This window comes from Podarcis melisellensis (assembly GCF_964234715.1).
Source record: "Podarcis melisellensis genome assembly, chromosome: 15".
In the NCBI taxonomy this organism is placed as follows: domain Eukaryota; kingdom Metazoa; phylum Chordata; class Lepidosauria; order Squamata; family Lacertidae; genus Podarcis; species Podarcis melisellensis.
Window position 1 is genome coordinate 36,105,070 of NC_138532.1, and position 26,342 is coordinate 36,131,411.

The window sequence follows — 26,342 nt, forward strand, 5'->3', positions numbered from 1 at the left end:
TCACATCATATGCTGAGCAGAGCTTCAATCCTACTCAGGTCAGCAACGTTCCATGCAAAGCCCTTCCTGACTCAATAAGGAAATTTGAAAGCTCTGCTTAAAATTTTAGCAGCTGCTTTGTGATGTCCTGGGGTTGACTGGTCTGCAGCCCCTCCCACCTGTCAAATTTGGCCCATGAAGGCCGATCCCAATAAGGACTTACACGCTTAGCTCAGTCGGTAGAGCTCTTACTCATCTCGGGGTCGTTTGTTTGAGCCCCACGTTAGGCAAGAAGATTCCAGGGGGTTGGACTAGATGACTCCACAGTTCTATGATTCTATGATGCTGAAAAGGTTCCCCATGTTTGCTATGCAACCCACTTTGTCTCTTTCACCCAGTGGACCCCAAAAGCCGAGAAGTGATCCAGAATGCTTGCAAAGCTGTTGGTTCCATCAGCAACACGTCCTTCGATATCCGGTTTAACCCAGATATTTTTTCGCCAGGTAAGAAGGTGCTTCAGGTGCGCTTGAAGTCCTTTGCAGCATGTAACCCCTTCCAAGTGTTTTGACCCTTTTGAGTTTGCGTGTTTTCTTTCGGACACTTAAGAGTTGCTCTGCACACAGAAGCTCTCAGCTTTTAATCCTCCCCGCATCTAAGTTCTATATTTCCCCCAATGCATCTTGATCCTGCCTTTCTTGTCAGCAATGATCAAAGCAGCTTGTAAGCTGCAAGAAACAGTGTCTGAGAAACAGGAGAAGAACCACGTACGCCCTCTTGAGATCCTTGGGGGAAAGGTGGGGTGCGAATGCTATAATCAATCAATAAATCACAATTATAGGATCCGCAGCAAGCCTTGGGGCCAACACACGCTTCCTGTGCAATTGCTAGGAGAAGCTCAGACGCATCTGCTTCTGCCAGCACAAACCATAGATAGCTGAGCCCATTTTTGTCCAAACTGGTTAACATTGGGTTGTAGCAAACTTAAGTTTATATTCAGAGTAGGTCGGTCCCTTGAAATCCATGGACCGCAAGTTAGCCGTGTCCATTATTTTCAGTGGATTTCTTCTAAGTGGGACTAATATTGAAGTACCACCCATTACTTTGACCATCGTTAAACCAAGAGAAGATGGCGTACAAAGTGACGTGGGTGGATAGCTCAGTTTGTTAGAGCGTGGTGCTGGTAACGCCAAGGTTGCAGGTTCGATCCCCCTATGGGGTGGCTGCATATTTCTGCCTTGCAGGGGGTTGGACTAGATCAGGGAACTTGGGTCTCCAGCTGGTTTTGGACTACAGTTTCCATTATTCCTGACCACTGGTCCCGTTAGCTGGAGATGATGGGAATTGTAGTCTCAAGAATAGCTGGAGGCCCAAGTTTAGGAAGCCCTGGACTTAGATCAGTGGTGGCCAAACTTGGCCCTCCAGCTGTTTTGGGACTACAGTTCCCATCATCCCTGACCCACTGGTCCTGTTAGCCAGGGATGATGGGTGTTGTAGTCCAAAAGTGAGAGGTTTGTTTTTATTTATTCAGTTCCTCCGAGGAGCTCTAGGTGGCCTGCATACTTCCCTCCCCTCCTCCCCATTTTTATCCTAACAGTGAAGTAGCTTAGGCTGAGAGTGAGTGACTGGCCCAAGGTCTCCCACTGAGCTTGATGGCCTGGTCTCCCAGGTCCTACTCCAGCCCTCTAACCACTATACCACACTAGGTAAAGGGACCCCTGATCGTTAGGTCCAGTCGTGGACGACTCTGGGGTTGCTGCGCTCATCTCGCTTTATTGGCCGAGGGAGCCGGCGTACAGTTTCTGGGTCATGTGGCCAGCATGAATAAGCTGCTTCTGGCGAACCAGAGCAGTGCACGGAAACGCCCTTTACCTTCCCGCCGGAGTGGTACCTATCTGTCTACTTGCACTTTGACGTGCTTTCGAACTAGGTTGGCAGGAGCAGGGACCGAGCAACGGGAGCTCATCCCGTTGCGGGGATTCGAACTGCTGACCTTCAGATCAGCAAGCCCTAGACTCTGTGGTTTAACCCACAGCGCCACCCACATCCCTACTACACCACACTAGTCCTATCTTATTCCTGGGCAAATGGGGGGTGGGCTGCTGTGAGCCCCATGATTTCCATATTGTCCATTCTAAGCTATGGTTTAGTGCAATGTGTGAATGCAGGCCACTCTCTGACCTGCTACAGGAAGGCTCCTATCTAATCATCCTTCCCAGGGTAACATTGAAGGGGAGGCAGCTTTGGCCAGTTCTGAGGTGTGTGTATATTTCCCCCCAGCAGGGTTGGGCAGAAATCTTGCTAACAGAAATATATGCCATAAAGGCAACTCTCCGCTTAACACAGCAGTTGCATTCCAGGGATAGCACACAAAAGCCAAACTCCCATCTAGCCAGAGGCGGGTGGGATTGTCAAAACCCGTTTTTTCTCCCTAGACACCCACCCTATTTTTAATATTTTTAAATTTAAACTTGTTAATTTAAATTACACGCAGGTAGTGTGCATGTGTGTGTGTGTGTGTACATACACACACACATATATACATGGCCCTTTTCCCATCTGGCTGATCTTCCAGCTTCCTTTCCCAGCTGGCTGATCTTCCTTTCCTGTTTTCATAGGGGTCCGCTTTCCAGAGTCCAGCAAAGAGCAGATTCAGGATCAAAAGCGGTTGCTAAAGGACGCGGCTGCTTTTTTGGTGTCCTATCAAATTCCAGGCTTGGTGAGTGAATTTGCGCCAGGAGGAAGGGGGGAGAGAAGAGGGTGGGGAGCAGTCTTTACATAGGAACGGCATAGGAAACGGCCTTATACTGAGCCCTAGACCCTCCGTCCATCTAGTTCAGTATTGTCTGCACGGACTGGCAGGAGCTTAAGACCAGAAGACACCCCCATTTCTGTCTGGAGATATCACTGTAGATTGAACCTTCTCCATACAGAAAAGCCAGGTTTGCTAAGTTCTGCTGTGTGTGTGTGTGTGTTTTCTTCTTCCTTGGCAGGTGAAAGACTGTCTTGAGCACACCATGCTCCCGATGGACGGCGCCACCTTGGCCGAAGCCATGCACCAGCGAGGCATCAACATGCGCTATCTGGGCAGAGTGGTGGAATTCATCACCAAGACCCCTGGCCGGGCTCAGCTAGATCACATCTATGTAAGCCTCAAAAGTTTCTTTGTTTTTTCCCTAACGTCTAATTGCCACTTAAAAATAAATAAATAGATGTTGTTGTTGTTTCTTGAGGATTATTTGCCCTGGCAAAGATCCAGCTCGGATAATGTCTTTCATGAACCTCAGCTTAAAAAAAACACCAAAAAAACCCACATATATTAGGGCTGCCATACGTCCGGGATTTTCTGGGTACATGCTGTGGTCTAAACCACTGAGCCTCTTGGGCTTGCCGATCAGAAGGTCAGCGGTTCAATGTGTTTCTTGTCTCCTGCTTGACCTGTTTGCTCTTTTGTTGTCTCCCCCCCCCCCCCAATTTGTTTCCTTGGAACAGAAAATTGGAATCACAGAACTGATCACCCGGTCGGCCAAGCACATCTTCAAGACATACCTTCAGGTACAAATCAGATTATGCAACCCCAAACACCTTCTCTTACATGCCCTCTCCTGTGCAAGGGTTGCCTGCCTGCCCCACCCTCTCTCTCTCTCTCTCTCTCTCTCTCTCTCTCTCTCTCTCTCTGCCTCTCCCCCCCCCCCCCCCCAGTCCCGGCCTTCCTAGATCAAGAGAGGAGCCATTTCCTCCTTAGGCTTCTTGCACAGGTTGCCTAGCAACCGGAAGCACAATCTCATTAAGGCCTAAAATAAGTGCAGGCCTGTGTGGTTGAGGGAGAACCAGTGGCAACTTGTCTGTGTGGGGTGTGGTGTGGTGTGGTGTGGGGGTGTGTGTGTGTGTGTGTGTGTGTGAGAGAGAGAGAGAGAGAGAGAGAGAGAGAGAGAGAGAGAGAGAGAGAGATATTCAAAAACTATTCCTTCATGGCTGAGCTTGTGTTTTTGTCTTCCGCACTCAGTTGGAAAGGTTTTTAACAAGGAAGGGAGATGGCAAGTGTTTGTGTGAACTTGTGTCAGACCCACAGCGTAATTAATGAAAGCCTGGTGTTCCCAGATCCCTGAGAAGCTGGGGGGGGGGGGAGCTTGCACAGGGCTCCTCTTTCTCTACCCCCCCACCCCCCAAAAATGCTTCTTCAGCGCAGGCAGCAATCTGCTCAGGTTTGTTTCCAGAGCAGTGACTCCTCCAAAATGCTTTGCATGCTAGTTGGGTCTACCAGCCGCCTTCCGCAGTTTTGTGTGTGTGTGTGTGTGGAATCCCATATGGGGCTTCTGGCATCTGGATGCCTCAGCTGGGGAGGGACGCCCACAGCGTAATAGCTTCCCGCCCCCCAAAAAATCCAGTTCAGTCTTGTTTCATTTCATTCGCTTTTTCGGCAAATCGGGTGCAGAAGATGCAACTAATCATTCTCGAAGGTTTCATTAGTTATTGATTTACAGTGGTACCTCGGGTTACATACACTTCAGGTTACATACGCTTCAGGTTACAGACTCCGCTAACCCAGAAATGGCCTGGCGTGCTCTGGTCCATGGGGTCACGAAGAGTCGGACACAACTAAACAACTAAACAACAAGAACAACCCAGAAATAGTGCTTCAGGTTAAGAACTTTGCTTCAGGATGAGAACAGAAATCGTGCTCCGGCGGCGCGGCAGCAGCAGGAGGCCCCATTAGCTAAAGTGTTGCTTCAGGTTAAGAACAGTTTCAGGTTAAGTACGGACCTCCGGAACGAATTAAGTACTTAACCCAAGGTACCACTATACTGCCATTCCAGGTTCAAGCTCCTCCTGTTAATTCACAAAGCCCCGAATGACCTGGACACAAAGTAGTAGTAGTAGTAGTAGTAGTAGTAGTAGGAATTAATAATAGTAATTTTATTATTTGTATCCTGCCCATCTGACTGGGTTGCCCCAGCCACTCTGGGAGGCTTCCAGCATTAATTTAAAAAAATAGTCAAACCTTGGCTCCCGAACGCCTCCGTTTTAGGACATTTCGGCTCCCAAACCGAATGTAAATGCTCTGGTTTTTAAACGTTTTTCGGAAGCCAAACCTCCGACGCAGCTTCTGCTTGAGTGCAGGAGGCTCTTGCAGCCAATCAGAAGCCACGCCTCGGTTGTCGAACATTTCGGAAGTCAAACGAGCTTCCGGAACGGATTATGTTTGGCAACCAAGGTTTCACTGTAAAACATGAGACATTAAAAACTTCCTAATACAGGGCTGCCTTCAGAGTCTTCTCAACGTGGTATAGTTATTTGTCTCCTTGACATCTGATGGGAGGGTGCCACTACCGAGAAGGCCCTATGCCTGGTTCCATGTAACTTCACTTCTTGCAGTGAGGGAACTTCCAGAAGGCCCTCAGAGATGGAAAGTACCTTCAGGACTGCTTGATTTCTCCTCAATTGCCAAGGCCTTCTGAGGGGGCACTTTTGGTGGTCCCACATATCCCTGAGGTTTGTCTAGCCTTCACCAGGGAGTGAGACTTTAGCATGGTAGGTCCAGCTCTGTGGAACTCCTTGCCAATAGAAGTTGGGCAAGAGCCGTCCCTGCTCGTTTTAAGACGTCTCATAAAAAACATGTTATTTGGGCAGTCTTTTCAAACCTGAGATTCTTTGCCAACCAGCTCTTTCTTATGTGGTTTAAGTTTTTTTATTGTGATACTGTGTTTTTAGTCGTCATACCACCTTGCGATGGTTTTTATGAAAGTGCAGTTTATACATCTTTAAATGAACAGATGACTAGCTGGGTAGTCCTGAGGGAGTTTTCCTCTGTATGTTTGGTTGAATGTCTCCCTGCCATGTAGAAGGCCTGAAGTAAGGAAAACGGAAGCTCTCTGTTCCGTTCTCCTCAAATCACACACTGCTTGCGTTGGGTTTGCTCAGTAAGGACTTTTCTCCCCGAACTCCGTTTGCATTATTTGACTTCACTAACATGTAGCGCGCTAATGGTCTCCTCTTTCCCTCCCACAGGGAGTGGAGCTATCAGGCTTATCAGCTGCCATCAGCCATTTCCTCAACTGCTTCCTCAGCTCCTTCCCAAACCCCGTGGCCCATCTCCCGGCCGATGAGCTGGTCTCCAAGAAAAAGAACAAGAGGAGGAAAAATCGGAATTTGGGCGCCGCTGACAACACTGCCTGGGCCACCATGAGCCCTCAAGAATTGTGGAAGAACATTTGTTCGGAAGCCAAGAGTTATTTTGACTTCGGCTTGGAATGGTACGTCTTTTAAAAAGAAAACCTAGGAAACTCACAGCTGTTGTAAGGATTGCTGTCGGTCCCTAATGAGGGATCCATGGTCTTCCACACAATATTGGACTCCAGAGCCCATCAGATTATATCTCCAGCTTGCCCTGTGCTCTCCACTTTGACTGGCAGCAGGATGTGACTTGGGCAGTGCAGAGCTTAGGGGTAGGGTTGTAGCTCAGGGTTAAAGCACCTGTGTCATGTGTGGAAAGGTCCCAGGTTCAATCCCCGACATGCCCAGGTAAATCTGGGAATGTCTCCCCTGTGAAGTCCTAGTTTGAAAATGTGGCTCCCTCAGGTGTGTTGCTTCCTTTTGACTCCCCCTTCTCCTTTTTTTTGCAGTGAGAGTGTTGACCAAGCAGTGGAAGTATACAGTCTACAGAAGGTCACCCTGCTACGTGAGATCTCCCTCAAAACTGGAATCCAGGTGGGGAACAACGTACACAACCTCCAAGTTCTTCTCCCTCACTTAACCCTCCGAACACAACTTGGAAGAACATAAAGACTTTATTTTTAAAAGGCATTTTCCCCCCACTCTTTAGCACAGTTTCTCAAACTTGGGTCTTCCGCTGTTGTTGGACTACAACTCCCCTCATCCCTAACTCTCAGGACCAGTGGTCAGAGATGATGGGAGTTGTAGTTGCAACAACAGCGGAAGACCCAAGTTTGAGAAACATCGCTTTAGCTGGAAAAGGCTCCCAAAGCAAGTTTGCAAATATCAGCGGTAAAACAGCCCCAGGCCTTAAGCTCTCAAAATCTTAAGGGCAACAGCACAAAAGGAAAAGGACTGGGAGGGAAGAGGAAGGAATCACTCATTCTTAGTTACTGAGATCTTCTAGCAAACAGGAGGGACGCATTGCGTTCCTGCCAGCCACTAGGTTATGCAATGCTACCTGAGATTAATTTCTAGCTTTGCTGATAGAAACTGTCATGCATCCCTTTCAGTAATCTCCCTAAGAAGGAACTTTCGCTTGAGGCAGGAGAAAAGTACAGTAACTGCTGGATTTTAACCATTATTTTGCTGCTGTGCTTCAGCAGTCGTAGGTGCGGCCTGCAACCCACACACCGCCTGGTAGAGCCTAATCCAATTAATTCTGCAATCTCCACCTACACTCTTAGTTTAAGACTGTGACTAAGAGGATGGCTCCCAATTGAGTTGCCCACGATGCCTGGTTCATCTGTAACTCGTAGGAAACCTTTGGCCCTTCAGATGTTGGCTGAACTCCAACTCCTCCTCCGCAGCAAGGATGGCCAGTGGCCAGGGATGTTGGGAGTTGTAGGTCAGCAACAACTGGAGGGCCAGAACGTTCCCCACATCTGCTCTGAGCCATGGTTTACAAACCATGGTTTTAGCTAACTGTAGCTGGTCTCGTGAACCCAGCCCCTGCAGCTTAACTATGGTTTATAAATCACGGTTAAAATGAGATAGTTGACTAGGTTTTCTGGTTACAAGCCTCGTTTGGTCACCATTAACCATGGCTCAGTATTACGTGCAGACCCAGGCCTCCTCCTTAGCTATGGTCAAGGAGCCATTGCCACCCCACAACTGCAGAGCAGCTCAGAACTCAAAGAGCAGTCAATGAGAGTCAGGTTTTTTTTGGGGGGGGGGTGAGAAATCCCGCATGGGGGTGGCAGCAGAAACACAGATGCCGAAGGGGCAGCATAGTTCCTCAGATGAAAATGTCCCTATTATCATTGGAGGGTATTAAAATCTATTTTTGAGAGAGGACTTTGCATTTTCTTTTCTCTTTTCTTTTTACTTAGATAATATTATATAGTGCTTTTTCTGGGGGCACGCAGGGGTACGCATACCCCTAAACATTTTGTGAATCTTTGTACTTTTGTCCATATACTGTATTTATTTTTCCCGATTTGAACTATAAAATTGGTGATTTTCTTGAGTCAAAATGAGAGTACCCCTAAACATGTTTTTAAAAGAGGGGGGAAAGCACTGCACATATCCAGCATACAACATAAAAACAAGATTCCAAAGAATCTCCTGGACTTTCCCTTTGTGGCTCCTGTTGTTAATCATTTCCTGCTGCATCTTTTATAATAATCCAAATCTTTTACCTCTCCATTATGTCCAAAATTCACCATTAAACTGCAAGTGTTACTCCAATCCTATTAACGATTTTAGCAGTTTACGATTTTAAATTATAAAAATCTCCCCATTCCGTATTAAAATTTTGGTCTTCCTGATTTCTGATTCTTCCGGCCATTTTTGCCTTTTCAGCATAATCCATCAGCTTAATCTTCCCTTCTTCTCTGGTAGGGACTTTTATCTTCTTATCACCTCTGGAAAGTTTTAGTTAGATTAGTTTGCTTTTTATTGCATTGTATTGTGGAAAAGCTTCAAAAGAAATTTTATGGAAGCAAGCAACAGGATCAGCCTACATTGGGAACACTGTTTGTCGATAGCCGCCTTAAACTGTGGCGTCCAGAACCCGGACGCAGGACTCCCAATTAGGGTTGGACCGAGGCAACATAGAGTGGTTCTTAACAACTGGCTTTCCCTTTTCTCTTAGGAAAGGTATGGAAGCATTTGTGTGTGTTTGTGTTTCAGATCCTTCTGAAAGAATACAACTTTGATAACCGCCACAAGCCAACCTTCACAGAAGAGGACATCCTCAACATCTTCCCGGTTGTGAAGCACGTCAACCCCAAAGCCTCGGACGCCTTCCATTTCTTCCAAAGCGGCCAGGCAAAAGTGCAGCAAGGTATCACTTGCAATGTACTTACTGGCTGTGAATTTGGTTTCGAACCAAGGTGGATAGGTCCTGGGGGTGGGGTTTAACCTTGGCAGCCCAGGGGCTCTTGGAAGCCGGATCCTGACTCCCTGAGAAGTTTAAAAATAAAAATTTTACCCAGATCTCTGTGCAAGGCATGTGGCAGGAAGAGAGGCACTTATTTTGCAACACGTATGTACGGCACAGTCATTGGGGTAGGGTAGGGCAGAATGCAGGGAGCCCAACACTAGGTGGCGCCAGATCCAGCGACAGACAGACACGTAATTCGTAGCATTGCAGACACTGAAGGGGCTGCAACGGTCTTCTAGTCCAACTCCTTACAATGCAGAAATCGCTTGCCCGATGTGGGGCTTGAACCCACGACCCTGAGATGAAGTGTCTCGTGCTCTACCAACTGAGCTGTCCAGCAACGTCCTCTTCCTCCTCCCTGCTGAGTTCTACAAGTGGGCAATATGGAGACAAAGGAGACGTCTCCCTTCCCCAACTGGTTGTAAGCAGCAGGGTGGGGGCAGATTGAGAGGCGGTGGGGCCAGTGCCCCATTTGCACTGATAAAACCAGCCTCCACTGCTTACATCCTCCACATCTAAAAGAAAAGGCTAAGGGGTAAACCCTACACAAATCTGGAGTGAATCTCTAAGATGGTTGGATAATGCCTTGTACATCTACTTTCAGCAGCTCCTGCAGCCAGGCTGGTGCCAAACGTATTGCTCTGCTTTCCTTTGGACCACATCAGTGAGGCTGAGAGGGAGGGTCTTTTCATTTGGGCCTCCATATGCACTGCCCAGGTTTGGTCACTTTGATGCTGCTAATGCAGCGGTTTTGACTTCACCTCCAGAGGTGCACTGTTGTCTCTCGAGACAGACAGATGCCAACAACTGCTTACATTGTAGTTAAGCATCACCTGCAATCTCAAGCGTGCTTTTTCTTTGCGCATTTCAGGTTTCTTGAAGGAGGGCTGCGAGCTGATCAGCGAGGCCTTAAACCTGTTCAACAACGTGTATGGCGCCATGCACATGGAAATCTGCGCCTGCCTTCGTCTCTTGTCTCGCCTGAACTACATCATGGGAGACTACTCAGAGGTATGGGCAGCCCTGACCTCTCGCTGCTCCCAAATCTTCTGCGTTACATAGGCAGGAGGCCTGCTGGGTTGGACCGAAGGAAGGCCTCTTTAGTCCAGCCTCCTGTTTCCCACAGTGGCCAATCGGGTGCCTCTGGGAAGCCCACAACCAGGGCAGGAGAACCAACAGGAGTTTCCTTCTGCTGACTCCCCAGCCACTGGTGTTTAGAAGACACCTGCCTCTGAAACCCTGAGGGCTAACCGTAGAAGTATAATGACTTTTAGCCCTTGGTGGGCTTTAGACAAATTGGTGGAGGGAACTCGCCCACATCTTGTGGCAATGAGTTCCGCATGGTGTGAAGAAGTACTTCCTTTTTCTCTCCCGAATCTCCCCCACCAATTATCTTTGTTGGATGACACCATTGGGCTATAGGCTGACATTCCTTCCCAAAGAATCCTGGGAACTATCGTTTAAGCGTTCTGAGAAAGCAAGAAAAAGCAACTGGTTTTACGAAGCCCAAACCCGAAAATCTCCTGGGGGTTTTTGTGAGAGGCGGAGAAGGTTTTGTGTTTTCCTGGCTTTTCAACTCTGTCTTCTTCCTTTCGTTCCAGGCCTTAAGTAACCAGCAGAAAGCAGTGCTCATGAGCGAGAGAGTCCTTGGGATAGAGCACCCCAACACTATTCAGGAATATGTAAGTAACAGACAGCGGGGAGGGTTGAAGGATTCTGCAGCAGGCAGCTGAGGAGGCAAGGAGGAAGCGTCATGGAAACACCCCCCTGCCCACAGAAAACTAGCACATCAAGGAGAAGGCAGAACCCTTTTCCCTGAGGTGCTAGCTTTTGTGATTTCTCAATGCGGGGAGATCTTGAAATCAGAACATTCCAAATCCCTTTATCATTTGCATTTGAAGTCTCCCCCCAAAAAAAGAAAATCAGCCCACTTTTTTACCATTGAGATTTGTTGCCTACAAGTGGCAGTCTTTGGGGGTTGGTGTCAGAGTTCTGAGTTTCTCTTCCCCCCCGGAACTTGGGCCACATCTGCACCAAATAAGCATTGTTATAGCATTTTAACAGTCACAGCTTTCCCCAAAGAATCCAGGGAACTGTAGTTTATTAAGGGGTGCCAAGCGTTGCTGGGAGACTCCTGTTCCTCTCACAGAGCTACAATTCTGAGCTCCCTAGGAAGGAGAGTTGTTGGTTAAACCTTTCTGGGAATTGTAGCTCTGTGATGGGGATCAGGGTGCCAACAACTCCAGGCGCCATTAACAACCTGCAGTTCCCAGGATTATTTGCGGGGAAGGCCTGACTGTTTAAAGTGGCATAAGAGTTCTTTAAATATAAGGTGCAGGTGCAGCCTTGGATTGTGTGTTCTTCCCTTGGTGGAGGCAACTGGGTTCTGCAACAAAACATTGCAGCGCAAAGTCCTGCCTGCTCAAAGTCCTGCCTGCAGCCGCAAAGTCCTGCCATCCCCAGCAGCAAAAAAATTTTATCTTCTGCATCCTAGCAGTATTCCATAGTCACTGAAAACACTCTATCCTCACTGGGTTATCTTTGAATTCCTTCCACCCACCCCGAAATCGTAAAAAAGTGTGTTTCTCCAAACTCCCATCCCGATCCCCTCCAGCGGCTAATACCATGAATGATGCCAATTAGGACTATGGAAATAAAAGGCATTGCAGTCCAAATTTTGGAAACAGAAGGAAGATTCTCCAGGGGGGCAGGGAGAACAGCAAGGAGGGGTGGTTCTGACTTTTAACCGTTTTGTTTCTTGTTGAAATTATTATTATTATTATTATTATTATTATTATTATTATTATTATTATTATTAATTTCTAAATTGTTTATCTGCAACCAGATTCTCTTATGCCTCTTGTAGATGCACCTTGCTTTGTACTGCTTTGCAAACAGCCAGCTGTCTACAGCGCTCAACTTGCTATACCGCGCACGCTACCTCATGCTGTTGGTGTTTGGCGAAGATCACCCAGAAATGGCACTCTTGGATGTAAGTTTAGCTGTTGGCCGGCCAGGGTCTCTGGAGCCCCAGCTAAAGAGCCTGTGTGGTTTCTGCAGGCGGAACACCTAAAGCTGAACTTGACTTTTTCCAATGAGATGCAGCATCTTGAAAAACCTCTGCCTTTTGCATTTCTAATTTGGGACACAAGTTTCCTTTGCCCTTCTGGGCTTCTAGTTCTGTGATTCAGCAAACTTGATTCTGTGCTGTATAAATCTTTTTTAGTAACCAAAATTAACTGCAACGGATTGTGGGGGACGGGAGAGACTGCTATCTTCCTGTGTCCCTTGTTTTCAGATTTGATTTAAAATATTGTATATACAGCATTGTAAGGATTAGGATGATCGTTCATTTTTATGCAGTGTTTCTGACAAGCGGAAGTTCTTCTTTTGCATAAAAATGGGGGGGTCCTCGCCCCCTGCCGCACCTCTGATCACTGTGTGTCCTGTATGTGCCATGGGGGTAGATTAGATGGACGGGCTCCTTAGGGCTTCTTTTGTGGGGGGGAAGGCCAGCTCTAGCACTAAAGGTCCACTTCTGGCCCTGCCTCACTGGAACATTGCTTCTGCCCCTAGAACAATATTGGCTTGGTCCTCCATGGAGTGATGGAGTACGATCTCTCCCTGCGGTTTCTGGAGAACGCGCTGCTCATCAACTCCAAGTACCACGGCGCCAAGTCTCTGAAAGTTGCACTCAGGTGAAACGCCCAATCCTGTTGTTTGCCCAGTGGGGAGGGAGGGGCTTTCGCAGCTAAAATATATGCATTATATGCAAATGTGTGTATCGTGACCCACCAGCCACGGAAATGCAATTGATCAAACGTTACATGAAAGTATTGAAAAACACTGTTGAGTGTTAAGTTGGTGGGGAGGCGTCTGCCAGACCTGCTTCTGCAACCGAATTCTCACCACGTGCGCGATCGCTTTTCAACCATGCGCAGAAACATCATTCTGCTGTCTTCCCTTTTTGCATCCTCTCTGCAGTCACCACTTGGTCGCCCGAGTGTACGAGAGCAAAGCTGAGTTCCGGTCGGCTCTGCAGCACGAGAAGGAAGGCTACACGATCTACAAAAACCAGGTAAGGGTCCCTTGCTTTGCTTTTAATACATTGGACGCCTTCTGTTTCCGTTATGTATGTGCATTTGTTTAATATACATGTAAGTATTAATAAATATCTGTGATGTGTTTTTGGCTAGCTTGGTGAGCATCACGATAAGACCAAAGAAAGCTCGGAGTACTTGAAATATCTGACTCAGCAGGCTGTGGCCCTGCAACGCACAATGAACGAGATCTACAAGAATGGATCCAGCGCCAACATTATGCCCTTGAAAGTGAGTTGCCCTGCGGTAGCTGCCCAGATTGGCTTTGGCAGTAAGACGTACCTCTTGTCTGAGGAATTAAGCAGCAGTGCGTAGCACACTTCAGTGTCCAGGAGTGCTGTTCAGTTTACTCTACTGCACCACTACTCGGGGATTTTTACTCCCATCTCGCCACAAGAGCTCAGCCATGGTGTTTTCCTGTCTCTGATAGCTTGGCATTGCTTGTCTTTGCAATATCCTTGAGCGATGGGGGTTAAGCAGTTGATTGTTGAAGATCAACCAGAGCACTTCGCAGCTGGACAGGGACCTGAACTTGGGTCTGGGTCAAAGCCACACTGTTGTGTGTGTGTGTGTGTGTGTGTGTAGCACTGAGGGCTCTAGGCAAGATAAAAATGGCAGATAAAGCCAAGGCTTAATTCATTGTAGTGCAGATACGAAGCAACTGAAGTCAGCATAATGATCCTTTGGTGACTTGTTCCCTCCCCACTCAACTGAACTGCCAGGAAACAACTCCCTTCTAAGCCCTAACCTGACCTAAAGGGTTCCTGTTCTTGGGAATCAGGCTCAGAAGGGTGGAGAAGTGCATACATTTTATTTACTTGCATTTATTTCCTGTCTTTCTTCCATCTTGGAACCCAAGGTGTGGTGTACACCTGGCTCCCAGATACCATTCCAGGCATGTTTTTTTAAAAAAAATGTTGTTACTATAGTAACAAACCAAAAATAATACACACACCCCCCCAGTGTAAAAGGCCATAGATCGTTTAATTAGCTAAAGACCAAGGAGAAAAGAAATGCTTTTGCCTAGTGCCAAAAGATATGTAATGGAAGCGCCAGGCGTGCCTCCCTGGAGAGATCATTCTACAAATGAGGAGCCACCGCAGAAAAGTGTTGCTGCCCTCCGCATTTCTCATGGAGAAGGCACACGAAGAAGGGCCTCAGATGAAGACAGCAGGGTCCAGGTTGGTTCATAGGGAGAGAGCCGGTCATTTGAGGTATTGCGGTCCGGAGCCAGTGTTCGTATCCTCATTGCTGGGAGCCCTTCCCAGTCGTCCAGTCACCAAGTCCTGTTTGTGTCAGAAACCCTGTGTTCTGCTCGCTACCCAAATCACCACCTCCCTTTATACTGGGGTAGAGCGTTGGCTGCCTCTAGGATCCACGGTCCCATTTAGGCAGCCCGGCATTTTTGTTTGCTGCTTAGAACTGTGCATTGGTTTCTTAGCCCCATGTGTTGCTTTTATTTTGTTGGTTAATAAGCTAATCTCTTGTTTCGTTTAGTTCACAGCTCCCAGTATGGCCAGCGTCCTGGAGCAGCTGAACATAATCAATGGGATTCTCTTCATTCCACTAAGGTAAGAGACCCCACACTTTGTGTATCTGACTGTCTTTCTCTCTACCACTCCAGGAGTGGTGGTATGAATGGCATTGGATGTCGCCTCCATTGTTTTTAATGGGCAGGGGGAGGCCTTCAGCAGAATTTTGAAGCTTAGGTGTAGGTTGGTTGGCGATTACAGGTCACTTCTTTGGCAACACTTCCTTTGGCCCTCCAGAGGTTGCTGAACTACAACTCCCATCAGCTCCAGCAAGCATGTCCAACAGCCAGCGATTAGGAGAGCTGTAGATGAGCAGTAGTTGGAGAGCCAAATATTCACCCCCACCTAACATTAAATTGCATAGCAAACACTTCATCTGCTCTACAGTGACGGGAGTTCCTTCGTTGGGTTATTAAGTCTCTCCTACCTTTATCTGTTCCTCTAGAACAGGGGAGGGGGAAAGGATTTCATCCCAAGGGACAGATTCCCTGCTGGACACATGGCAGGGGTGGGTGGAGCCAGGGCCAAAAATGGGCGGAGCAACTGGTGCACATTTTAACATTGTACTGTAGGCTAGCACACACACACACGACCCTCCACTCTGAATCATTATCAGAGTTCGAGGATACATTTCAGCCAGGACGAAAACACTTGAGATGCAAGGCTGGTGAGGGGTGTGACCTGGAAGAAGGGGGCGTGGCCAAGGGGGAGTCTCTAGAGAAGCTGGGGGGGGCTTTAGCCTAGTTCCATACCCCTGCTCCAGAAAGCACCAGGGCCACATCTGCATTTCCAAAACTACCTTTTGGAAAAAACTAGGAACCATCTTTTGGTATAAGACTATCAAGGAATGGCTGGACACCAAGGAGTGGGGGTTGGAGACTGACTTGGAAGAAGGGGTAGGTGAACTGGGGGAGCTTGTAACAGCCAGGAGATGAAAGTCAGAGGCAGGAGAAGGGGGACAGAGAGGTCAGGCTGGTGGAGAGTCAAGGGCATGGGTAGGCAAACTAAGGCCCAGGGGCCAGATTCGACCCAATTGCCTTCTAAATCCAGCCCGCAAATGGTCTGGGAATCAGAGTGTTTTTACATGAGTAGACTGTGTGCTTTTATTTAAAATGCATCTCTGGGTTATTTGTGGGGCATAGGAATTCGTTCATTATTTTTTTCAAAATATAGTCCGGCTGCCCACAAGGTCTGAGGGACAGTGGACTGGCCCTCTGCTGAAAAAGTTTGCTGACCCCTCCTCTGTCTCCCATGACCCAGGAGAGGATTGAAGTGGGAGGAGCAGAAGCAGGTTAATCACAGGCGGAGTCTTTGCCTGCTTGTAGGCAGCTTGGATAGGAGAGACACATAAGCACAGGTCGGGTCTTTCTGTCGCGGCAACAGCTTGGGAGATGAGCTACCTCTTGTCTACTGTCCCCTGAGCACCCCGCTCTGTGCGCTGTTCCTCTGAATTTGCTCTGCCCAAGATTGCCCAGCCTTTCCCCCTTCTCCCTCCGCAGCCAAAAAGACTTGGAGAACCTTAAAGCCGAAGTGCAGCGGCGCCAGCAACTTCAGGAGGTCCTCAAGGGCAGCGAAGAGTTGGAGTCGGAAGAAAAACCCACGGAAGAGAGCGAGCCCGAAGCAAGCCCGCCTGCAGCCACGGCTCCCTAGCTTGGGGGTCTGCGTCGGGAGAAGGCTCTGGCTGTTTGAATCTGTCCCGGGGTGGGATGTAGGGAGTTGCTCAGTCTCTCCTCGGGGCGGCTTCTCCTCGGCAATGTGTTTTTGTGTTGTTGTTGTTTTTATTTTTTAATTTGCACTGGTACAATGAATACACAATGCAAAGAACTAAATTTTGAGAAATGAACCCTACCTGTCAAGGCGGGCACTGGGCAGCCGAAACGGGGCGGTGCAACAGCTGCTGGTGCCCGGAGAGTCTAACTGGGGCGGGAGAATGCAGGGATGCCGTGGGGAGGGTGGAAAGGGGGCATGTGTGTGGTGCGTGTACGTTTCAATCCATTTTTACCGTGTACATAAGAGATTTAATTCCAAGTGAGGTATAATAACATTTCTCAGGTCATTTTTTCTGTTGACTTTTAAAGGACATCTATAACTTTGCAGAAAAGGAACCTTCCCCAACCCCCGGGCCTGGTGGTTCTTCTCCCCCACCCCACCCCAAAAAAGTTCTCCTTTTTCCTTCCAACTTTTGAGGCTCAGCCCGCTGCTGCACTGTTTAAGTGATCGTGACACTATAAATATTATATATTAAATATAAATTCAGCCATATTTTTTATCTCAATGTTTTATCTTTAAGGCCTGAGCAGAGTTGGTACTGCAGAGGAAACTGTTTTGAGGAGATGGCATAGAACTTTTTTTTGGTCTAAATTTAGGAGACAGCCATTGGATTCCTTTTAGGGTTCCTCTTTTTATTCTTTCCTTGTCTTCCCCCCCCCCCTCAAACTATTCAGATTTGTTGGGAATGTGGGGTGCGGTTTTGTTTTTCCCCAAGTTTCATGGCCCAGGAAAAGAGATGTTGTGTGGTTTTTGTGTCCACCTAAATTCCTTGTGCTTTGCTCCCTCTTGAGCACAGCATAAGAAACAGCATCCAAAAGGAAGGGGGGTATTTAAAAAGAAGAAAACCAAGCCATGGGATGCTACAGCTGTGATCATCCAGCTGCCCCCCTATGCCAAGTTAACTGTAAAAGCTGAATTGATGGCTTGGGGGCAGGGAGGGAGTGCTGAATAACTAGGCTTGGCTCCTCCCATGTCAAAGCATCCCTAAAGTCTGGTATAAATTCCCCCCTTACCCTTTTCAACTTATACAGTGGAAAATCCCTAGTGCCTATACTTTATCTCTCTCCCCACCCCCTTCTCAAAGAGTTGTGTGAATGGCATGGAACAAAAGCGCCTCGGTCGTCTCTCGCAAGTTACGCGCCCCAAAATCGTACTCGAGGAGCTGAAGACTGCTGTCTCGAAAACAATTGGTTCAATTGGTGAGCTGAATTGAATCAATGTTTGGGTTGTTGTTTTTAAAAGGTTTATCTGTGAATGTACTAAACAAGAATCATGAACCTAAAATGAAGCTCTTTTCTCTCCCCCTAATTTCCTTCTCGCAGTGAAAATAATAATAAATTTGTATTAAATACTATATAGTACGCAACAAGATGATTGGTGGGGGGGGGGTCTTGTTCAATGTGGAGGCTTTTTGTCCCAAAGCCTCATCAGCTTTAGAACACAAGTTTCCCAAGAAGGCATTCATTGCTGGCAATGGATGCTCTGCCCAATATTCTGCTCTCCCCTGAAGGGGGAAAAACGGTGATACGTTCTTCAGCTACTCTTAATAGCTCTCACTGCTGTACGTCCCTGCTATTACCGACAGGTTGAATGTGTTCGTAAGAACAATAAAGCTGATTTCCTAGCTCTGCCCTCCCTGCCTAAAGAAACACACACATCATGTTGAGTTCAAAATGCAGAGTCTGGTGGTCACCACCTCCCTCCTCTCCCTTTTGTACTAAATTGCATTTTGTCAGCCGCCACCCCTGCTCAAAACCACAAGAGTGAGAGGTCATGTTTCTACCATGTGACTCGATTATTGTATTTTGGGGAAGGATGGGGGGGGGGACTTGTGTTACAGACTCAGTGCAAGGGGTTGGGCAACTTACGGTCCCTGCGGCCCCATTAAACCTGCCAAAAACGGCTACCAAAGAAAGGTGGGTGGGAGGGGAGTGTGTGAGTGAGCGACGTCATCGTAGCGTGGCTGGAAATTGCTGCTACAGTGGGCAAAATAAAATAAAGCGAAACTTTGGCATGGTTCTGGGGCCCAGATAGCGAAGGTTGCCTGTTCCTTGATGCGAGTGCATTTTAGGTACATAGCAAGAGCCCTGCCCCCTTCCCTGGGGGAGAGAATGTTCTTTGGTCCAGATGTTGGAGGTGGGGGGCGAGAGAGAAAAATACAGAATTTCCTTGGAAGTGTCTGAATAAAGAACAGATTTCAATGCAACTTTTACTTTAGGTTTTGTGTGCTTTGTTTTGAGTAGTATCTCCCAGCAATGGTTCCCCTCAAATAAATTTGTGCCATAAGCAGGAAAAGAACCATCTGCCCAATTTTTCTCGCAGACAGTGGACAATTTGGCTTAATTTTATACTTGAAGCCAATGACAGCCTTGGGTATCTGTCTCCTGAGGGGCTTTGAGGTGGTATGGTCAGAATCTTGCCAGATGCTGTGGCTCAGCTATTCTGCCACATTATTTCCTTACGTTACAGACTACATGACCTGTATAATTTGTGGGTCCAGAGGCGTGCATTATGTTCTGGGGTGCTGCCACTACCAGTCTGCCCACCAGTCCTTAGCTTAATGACCTCAAGGAGGCACACATGCTTAAGAACATAAGAAAAGCCTGCTGGAACAGCCAGCGGCCCACTTGGTCCAGCATCCTGTTCTCACAGTGGCTAACCAAATACCTGTGGGAATCCTGCAACTAAGATCCAGCGCAAAAGCTCTTGCGCCCTCTGTGGTTTCCAGCAACTGGTATTCAGCAGCACTGCTGCCTTCGACTGTGGAGGCAGAGTACGGCCCTCTCCACCATTAATTTGTCTGGTCCTCTTTCAAAGCTTCCTAGCTTGGTGGCCATCACTGCCCTCCAGTAGAAGCAAGTTCCATACTTTCAACTATGCACTGCATGAAGGAAGTGCTTTGTTTGCTGCTTCCGCTCCCAAATGTAGTTGACAGGCTAAAAGATCACCCAGTGAACTTTGTAGCCAACGGGATTTGAGCTCGTCTCTCTGAGCCTAGTCATCTCAATCGTAAGGTGGGAGGGCACCACAAAATGCCAATTGCACAGAAGAAAACTGATCTGCATTCTGCCCACACGCACCCCTAAAAGAGTAAGCCCTTAGCGAGGGTGTCTGCATCTATCTTGGGGTGTCATGGTGCCTGACTATAGCTGCCAGGTTAGGAGCCTCACCTGTAGGCAATCTTCTCGCCATTGTTCACACGCAGACTGCTTTGTAACGCTACAGGCCTCTTGTGCTTTCATCCACATTTAGCTGAGAACAAAAAACTGCTATCTAGACTATTTCTACGGTCCCGATCCAGCAAGGATAAAAGATACAGTGGTACCTTGGGTTGAAGAACAGCTTAAATTATGAACAACTTGGATTAAGAACGCTGCAAACCCGGAAGTAGGTGTTTTGGTTTGTGAACTTTGCCTTGGAAGCAGAACAGGTTTCGCTTCCTGTTGAGTGTGCCCCATTTGTAAATTGAGTCCCCCCCATTGCTTGGTTTAAGAACGTTTTGGTTGAAGAATGGGCTTCCGGAACGGATTAAGTTTGTAAACCAAGGAACCACTGGCTCAATTAAACCATGTGAAAACAACTATAGGCCACCTCCATGAGCTGGCCTAGCAAGTTTCTAAATGGAAATGGGATCTCCCCAACATACCCATCAATAGGACCAACCAGGGGGCCATTTCTCCATATAACCCAGATATCCCTTCTGCCTACCCGTGAATTAACTAGTCTTAGCTGATCAGGAAAAGGGATATAGATGCCACATTAGCAGAACAGCTGCATGGGGAGTGGCACTCAGAATTCAACCCTGCCATCACCACCCCATTTCAAATTCGATCAAACTAATAAAATTCCACCCACTCTAGATGACAAGCTTCTTTGGTTTCAGTCAATCAGAAGGAAAACAAGAAAAACTAGAAGATTTCAGAGGTCAGAGCTGTTAAAGGCTTACTGTGGGATAACCACTTGTGTGAAGCACAGAAAATCTGTTGTTTTTTCCAATGCTAGTTAACAAGGCTGCTATCGCCTATTGTGGAAAATCAAGGTCAATGATAGTATGTAGGTAAAATCAGCTCAGTGGAAAGAGATCGCCCTGTCAAAGAGTCAATACTAATTAGGTTAATAAAACTCTACTTGCCTACAGTTAACACAGTTGCTCATTTGGGTGTTACATTTATTTAGGTCAAATTACATTTGTACGGCTTGAAATTAATTGATGTGGCTTCTCCCTCCCTGGTATCTTGAGGCATTTTCTGCACTGGGTTGCTACCCATTGGGGGAGGGTGGGGTGGCAAGTCAACCCAAAATACATGATAGTAAGCCTGAAGACTTACTGCAGTGGGTGACACTGCAGCTTCTTTGCAAGCATTTGAAAACAAATCTGCTCCAATGAGTTTTGTTTTGGTAATTAAGTATTGCAGCAACAGGCTAAGAAACCAAAAAATCCACCGTTCCCACAAACAAGCTAACTGTCCTCCAGTAGGGACCTTCAGCCTTAAGCATTAATCTGGGCTGCCCACTTCCAAGTGGCAAGATGTACAGGGCATTCTGCAGCGCTGCTATCTAACCATACCAAGACCCCAAGTTGCGTTTACAGCAGAAACTCAACATCCCGTTTCCAACAGGCATTGGCTAGATGCTGGCGAGAAGCTCCAACGCAGGGCCTGGAGGCAACACACAGCCACATGGCACTGTCCTTAATCATCCCTCTGAACATACTACATTCTGTGCCACCATCAAGACGACCTCCAAGTATGTCTGCTTTTAGATGCATCTCTAAGCCATGGTGGCTGATGCCCACTGAGACCAGCATGACAGAGACCAACAGGAGGTGGAGCCTGAGCCTTCTAGGCCTAGCTTTGCTCCCATCCTTGCATTCTAGAAGGGGGCAACATCAACTAAGGAGGAAGCTGAGAGGCAACAGCAGCACCTGGACTGGTTGTAAGCAGGAAAGGGCCAGCTGAGGGTAGGCTGGTGGGGCAGTGCCCCATCTGCCCTTAGGTGCCAGCCTCTGCTGTCTCTATGCCCGTGGCCCTCACCACGTTCTATGACAATTAATTCCACAAGCAGAATTTGACTGCAGGTGTCCCCCACCCCAACTTAATTTTTCCTTGCTCTCAAACTCTCGCTTCAACTAGAGCTGAAGTTCTGGGGCTGGCTGGAGGCTGTGCAGGAAACCGGCTGATAGTCTACCAAGCAAGTCAGCTGTCAGGCAGGGAGGCTGGGTAGCCTAAAAAAGCCCCACTGTGCCCGAGGTCTCTGGGGCTTCCTCTGCCCTCATTGACGTTCGCTCCGGGCAGGGTCACCTCGTGAGCTGCGGGGACTCTCCCCCGCCATTTTCTGGTTCTATTCATTTCCTGGCGCTGCACATATATGTGGTTGTGCGCTAGTAGAACACACATTGGGGGGGGGCACCTGTACTTTGGAAATGGAGGGTAACTACCTTTAGAGCTTCACAAGAGACAAATGTTGTGTAAGCCGGTTGCCCTGCTGTACCAGCCCACCCCTCCTTTCATCTGCTCTGCCCCACACCACTCACCCAACTTGCATTGTCACTTGAAGCACTGCTTTCCTCCAGCTTGAAACCCAACATGATATTCTTTTGCCATCTGCTTTTAACTGCCTAATCAAGCACAATCTAAAAGCACATGATCTTTTCTGCACCTAGACAAACAAAAAGAACGAAACGCATTTAGTTTTATATGCATTTAATAGTTTACCAATTGGTACAATAAGATTTTTGTTTTAATATGCAGAAAACATGAATAAATTTTGTTTTACACAGTCTGAGAGCAACAAATCTTACTGTAAAACACAGAGCAGTATTATATACATTCCTTTACTGATTTTTTTTTAATTTTAATTGTGTCAATATCTTCAGTTAACTCCTACAGTCTGGGGGTGAGGGGGGAAGCTTTCTCCAATGGCAATCTCTACACCGTTCTTAATGGGGGGAGAGAGAGAAATAAAGATGCTTGTCGTCATGTCAGTGTTGGGATCAAACTTCTAAAAACGTGGAATATTTTGCTAATTCTCTTCAGAAAGAACTTTGGACAGCTTGAAGGATATGCTTAGGACAAGAAAGTGGTTACTTACAGGGACACAGCAGAAAGAGAATAAAAAAAGGCTGGTTAACATCCAGTCATGACTTGCCAATCTGGCTCAACCTTTTGCCCACCCTCTGCCCCCCCACAAAAAAAGAAAACCTCCCAAACAAGTTTCCCTATTTTATACACATCATTTCTGCCACTAATGGAGAGGTTTTGCAGTAGCTAGTACCCTGGGTATTTATTTTTAAATATACACAGCCAGAGTGAGAATATGGAATAATTAAGTCGATTTTTTTTCCTTTTTCTTTTTTCCTTCATTCAAATTCTGTTAAAATTTTGCACTCAAAACAATCCATGTCAGGATTATCAAGCCACTGCGGAGGAAAAACCCAACCCAAACCGTATCCTTTTAAATAGCTTTCATGGGGTGGGAAGATGGGATGAGGGACGGGCAGAGAAGTGAGGTGAGAGAAGAGAAAGCTATCTAAGAATGATTTAAACAGGCAGTTCATTTCACATTTAAAAAAAAAAAAGAGTTTAGAGGTAAATGGGAGAAGCAGCCAGGTGTCAACAGATTAGACCAGGGGTGGAGGGGTAGGGGTAGCTTGGTGAGGCGAGAGCCAAAGCTTTCAAAATACTACAGTGCTCCACAGCTTCTTGACAACTTGCTAGCAACTAGTATTTTCTGGGGTTTGTTTTTCTTAAAAAAAAAAAAAAAATTGTGCCCTGGGCACTTCATTGGTCACACCACACACAAAAGCAGGACGGCTTTTAAATGAAAATGGTAAAGTGCAGGATGCTCCAAGTCATCAGCTCTCAGATTGTGTCCAGATCAAAAAAGAGGGGAGGGTGGATTTTGCACTTTCAGAAAGAAAAATGAATCTGGGATTTATTTATTTTTTTCCTGGGCACATCTTAATAATCCATGCAGTTCTGGAATGTGTGTGTGTGTGTGTGTGTGTGTGTTGATATACGTGTCTAGGTATGTATTTGTGGCTTTGTTTCAAGAGACTGGACACCAAAACTGGTCTGTTTGCAAGCGTGGTGCTTGACCACTGCCCTTTCAGTTTTAAAAACAGAATGCCACTCTTTGTGTGACGGAACACACAGCAATACACTCCTGAATACCTTCTGATATATATATATATATTAAAAATCCTCTTTCAATCCAAACCGGTAAACCTCAGCGCTTGAGACTCTTCACGGGAGAAAAAGAAAAGGCACAGGATTAAGATAGCCAGAGCGAAGCACAAAAGCCAACTCCTAGGGACAACTCCACCACACCACCAACTTCTCCCCTTTTCCATTTTCTTTTGTTTTTAAAACCAGGGGTGTAACTGCTGGTGCAGTCCACAACCACTCATGGTAAATCGCCTATTATTGTAAACCGGCTAAATGGACGTGTAGCTTACAAGTTTAAAGTTACTCAACGCCAAGGAGGTTTCAGGACTACTAGAGGCTACAAAATGGTTCCTTTTTTATCCTAAAACCATGTATTATGTTCAAAGGAGTGAAGGGAATAGTGGTCAAGCTCCCGTGTTAATAGGTACCTTAGTTTCACAGACTCTGCAAATGCAGAGTTTACCTTTAACCCTTAAAAAAGAAAAGAACCAGGATTTCTACACCTCAGCCAAGAATTACTTTACAATTGCTAACCGGCATTGCTATGACTGCCCCACTACAGATTCAGAAATTCTCAAAAAGGCAAAACCAGCAATGAACTCCCTGTCAAAAACAGCTTAAAAAAGAGGGTAAGACTTCAAAATGTGTAAGATTCGGCTTGTGGGAAACTTGCTCACTAAAAAAACGGCATTCTCCAGATGTCAGGACTTGCACCCTAACTTACTGCCCACCCTTTCAAGTCATTCACTGCCTTTGGTTTCCCAGCTCCCGTAAAAGAAGCCAAACACCAAAAAATCCTCCTTGCGGGTGAACCAAAATGTGTGATTAAGCCTTATTTCTACTGACATGCAAGTAACCCTCCAAACAAGTGGGGGGTTTTGTTGCTTTTTTGTTTTAAGGGCCAGTTCTTTTAAAAGCCACAGAGCTAATAAAATAAAATACTTCATGTGTGTTAAAATTTGTCAGACCGACAGTTTGTCCAGACTGGTACGTGGATTTTTGGAGGGCTGGACTGAAGGGCTGGACTTAAAAATGCCTATAACAGAACGTGACCAATAAAAGGCTGATTGAACGATGCTTGCTCCTTGGAAAAAAGATGAATTGGGGGGCATTTCTTTCTTTTAGAGCTCTTCAAATTAAGGGGGCAGCTTCCAAACTGAAGCTGGCTTCAAAACTCTGTAACAAGAGCAGGCTTTTGCATGTCAGCAGGTGGATTTAACATGCGGTTGTAAGGTTATCTAGAAGCTTGCAAAGTACCTGCTAGCGTAAGTGGTTCTCCTCCTCCTGTTTCCCTTTCTTTCTTTCTTTCTTTCTTTCTTTCTTTCTTTCTTTCTTTCTTTCTTTCTTTCTTTCTTTCTTTCTACAGTGCTTTTTTGGAGCACTGCAAACTCTGCTCTCATGTCCCATCACATCTGGCCATCCTCTGGCTCCCTGTCCTGCTTTCAGACCTTTTCGCTAACTGGAAAGGAGAGGGAATCACACCACTATTACCCTGTTTGCTGCACACTCACCAACTACCAGGGAAAGCAGGGGAGGAGAGAGGACACCCTCAGATATTGTGGACATCGCACAAGCCTGATAAACCACAACCAAAGCCAACAGAAAGCTGAACTGTCAGGAGTCAACTGGGAGATTGAGTCCAACTGTCCAGTTAAGAGCTACGTTCAAGCAAGACCGACAGACTCCCTAAGACACATTTTGCATGGAAAGCATTAAGCGCCAAGTGTTAGAATGCAATAGAACTCCAACAACCATTTCTTTAAAAAAAAAAAAATACACGTCACATCATACCAAGGTTTCTCTTCCTATATTGCAGCTTGTTAGTATCAGGATACTAACCTTTTCTCTTTTTTTTAAACGTGATAGGAAGCCAAAATAAAAATATATCCTATTGATTTGGCAAATATATCATGACGAGAAAAAACTGGAAGTTTTAATTAGTTTCCATTAATTACATAAGGTTCTAAGTTGCAGCCTTGTTTATCTAGTATCCTTAGATTTCTTAAGCACACTTAAGTGATGTTGTTACAGAGATACGTGTTTCTTGAAAGAGCCCTCCCCACCCCACCCAAAAAAAGAATCCGTATGAGAGTCACTAGTTATAGGCACCACCCAACAGAAGAGAACGGGTGTTCAGTTTATCCAGCACAGAACGGGATTTTGCTGCTGCTGCTGCTGCTGCTGGTTTAAGTGCCCTTAATTCAACCAACCAGCTTCTGCCTTCGCAGGTCTGATGTGACCAATGCCAGCCCATGTCCTTAAACCTATGGTACTTCTAGACAACGTATGTAAATTTACAGTATACAATTTGGATTCACCATGCATGAATACTTTGTGTGTAACATTTAATAAGCTCAATCTACATCCAGAATAATTTACATGAAAGGACAATATTTATTTTAAACAGAGCTCAATGGGTAACCATGGTATCCGAGTGCATCCAGAGGGGGAGGGAAAGAGGGGGGTGGGCCAGGTGTGAATTCAATCAACGGCACTCCCACACTTTTACTGTTTGATCTACGCTGCCGGTAACCACAAAGGGCGCTGTCTTGTGGAAATCTGCAAGAGAGAGGGGGGCGGGGGAAGACAGGAAGTTACTAACAGCACCACAAAGGATAGGTCAATACTAGAGCTGAAAAATGTCCATGATGCTGGATCAGCCAAAAGATTTTAAAATTCAGTACATATACTGTGAGTG

General features: G+C 46.6%; 2 protein-coding genes across 5 annotated transcripts in view; one reads left to right on the forward strand and one right to left on the reverse strand.

Annotated features, from left to right (window-relative positions):
* The window catches only part of CLUH (clustered mitochondria homolog), a 71,920-nt gene extending 53,236 nt beyond the window's left edge, over window positions 1-18,684 (forward strand). For all 3 annotated transcript variants that reach the window (XM_081890149.1, XM_081890148.1, XM_081890150.1), the window contains exons 12-26: window positions 378-482; window positions 2,595-2,695; window positions 2,970-3,122; window positions 3,469-3,531; window positions 5,986-6,230; window positions 6,600-6,684; window positions 8,824-8,977; window positions 9,948-10,087; window positions 10,678-10,758; window positions 11,943-12,068; window positions 12,653-12,774; window positions 13,061-13,154; window positions 13,273-13,407; window positions 14,674-14,747; window positions 16,208-18,684. In XM_081890149.1, coding sequence (XP_081746275.1) covers window positions 378-482; window positions 2,595-2,695; window positions 2,970-3,122; window positions 3,469-3,531; window positions 5,986-6,230; window positions 6,600-6,684; window positions 8,824-8,977; window positions 9,948-10,087; window positions 10,678-10,758; window positions 11,943-12,068; window positions 12,653-12,774; window positions 13,061-13,154; window positions 13,273-13,407; window positions 14,674-14,747; window positions 16,208-16,358 — 1,829 coding nt within the window. In that variant the 3' untranslated portion in view covers window positions 16,359-18,684. The remainder of the gene's footprint in view (window positions 1-377; window positions 483-2,594; window positions 2,696-2,969; window positions 3,123-3,468; window positions 3,532-5,985; window positions 6,231-6,599; window positions 6,685-8,823; window positions 8,978-9,947; window positions 10,088-10,677; window positions 10,759-11,942; window positions 12,069-12,652; window positions 12,775-13,060; window positions 13,155-13,272; window positions 13,408-14,673; window positions 14,748-16,207) is intronic.
* Window positions 18,685-23,230: 4,546 nt separating this feature from the next.
* The window catches only part of PAFAH1B1 (platelet activating factor acetylhydrolase 1b regulatory subunit 1), a 53,388-nt gene continuing 50,276 nt past the window's right edge, over window positions 23,231-26,342 (reverse strand). For both annotated transcript variants that reach the window (XM_081890562.1, XM_081890563.1), the window contains one exon: window positions 23,231-26,203. In XM_081890562.1, the coding sequence (XP_081746688.1) occupies window positions 26,130-26,203 (74 nt within the window). In that variant the 3' untranslated portion in view covers window positions 23,231-26,129. The remainder of the gene's footprint in view (window positions 26,204-26,342) is intronic.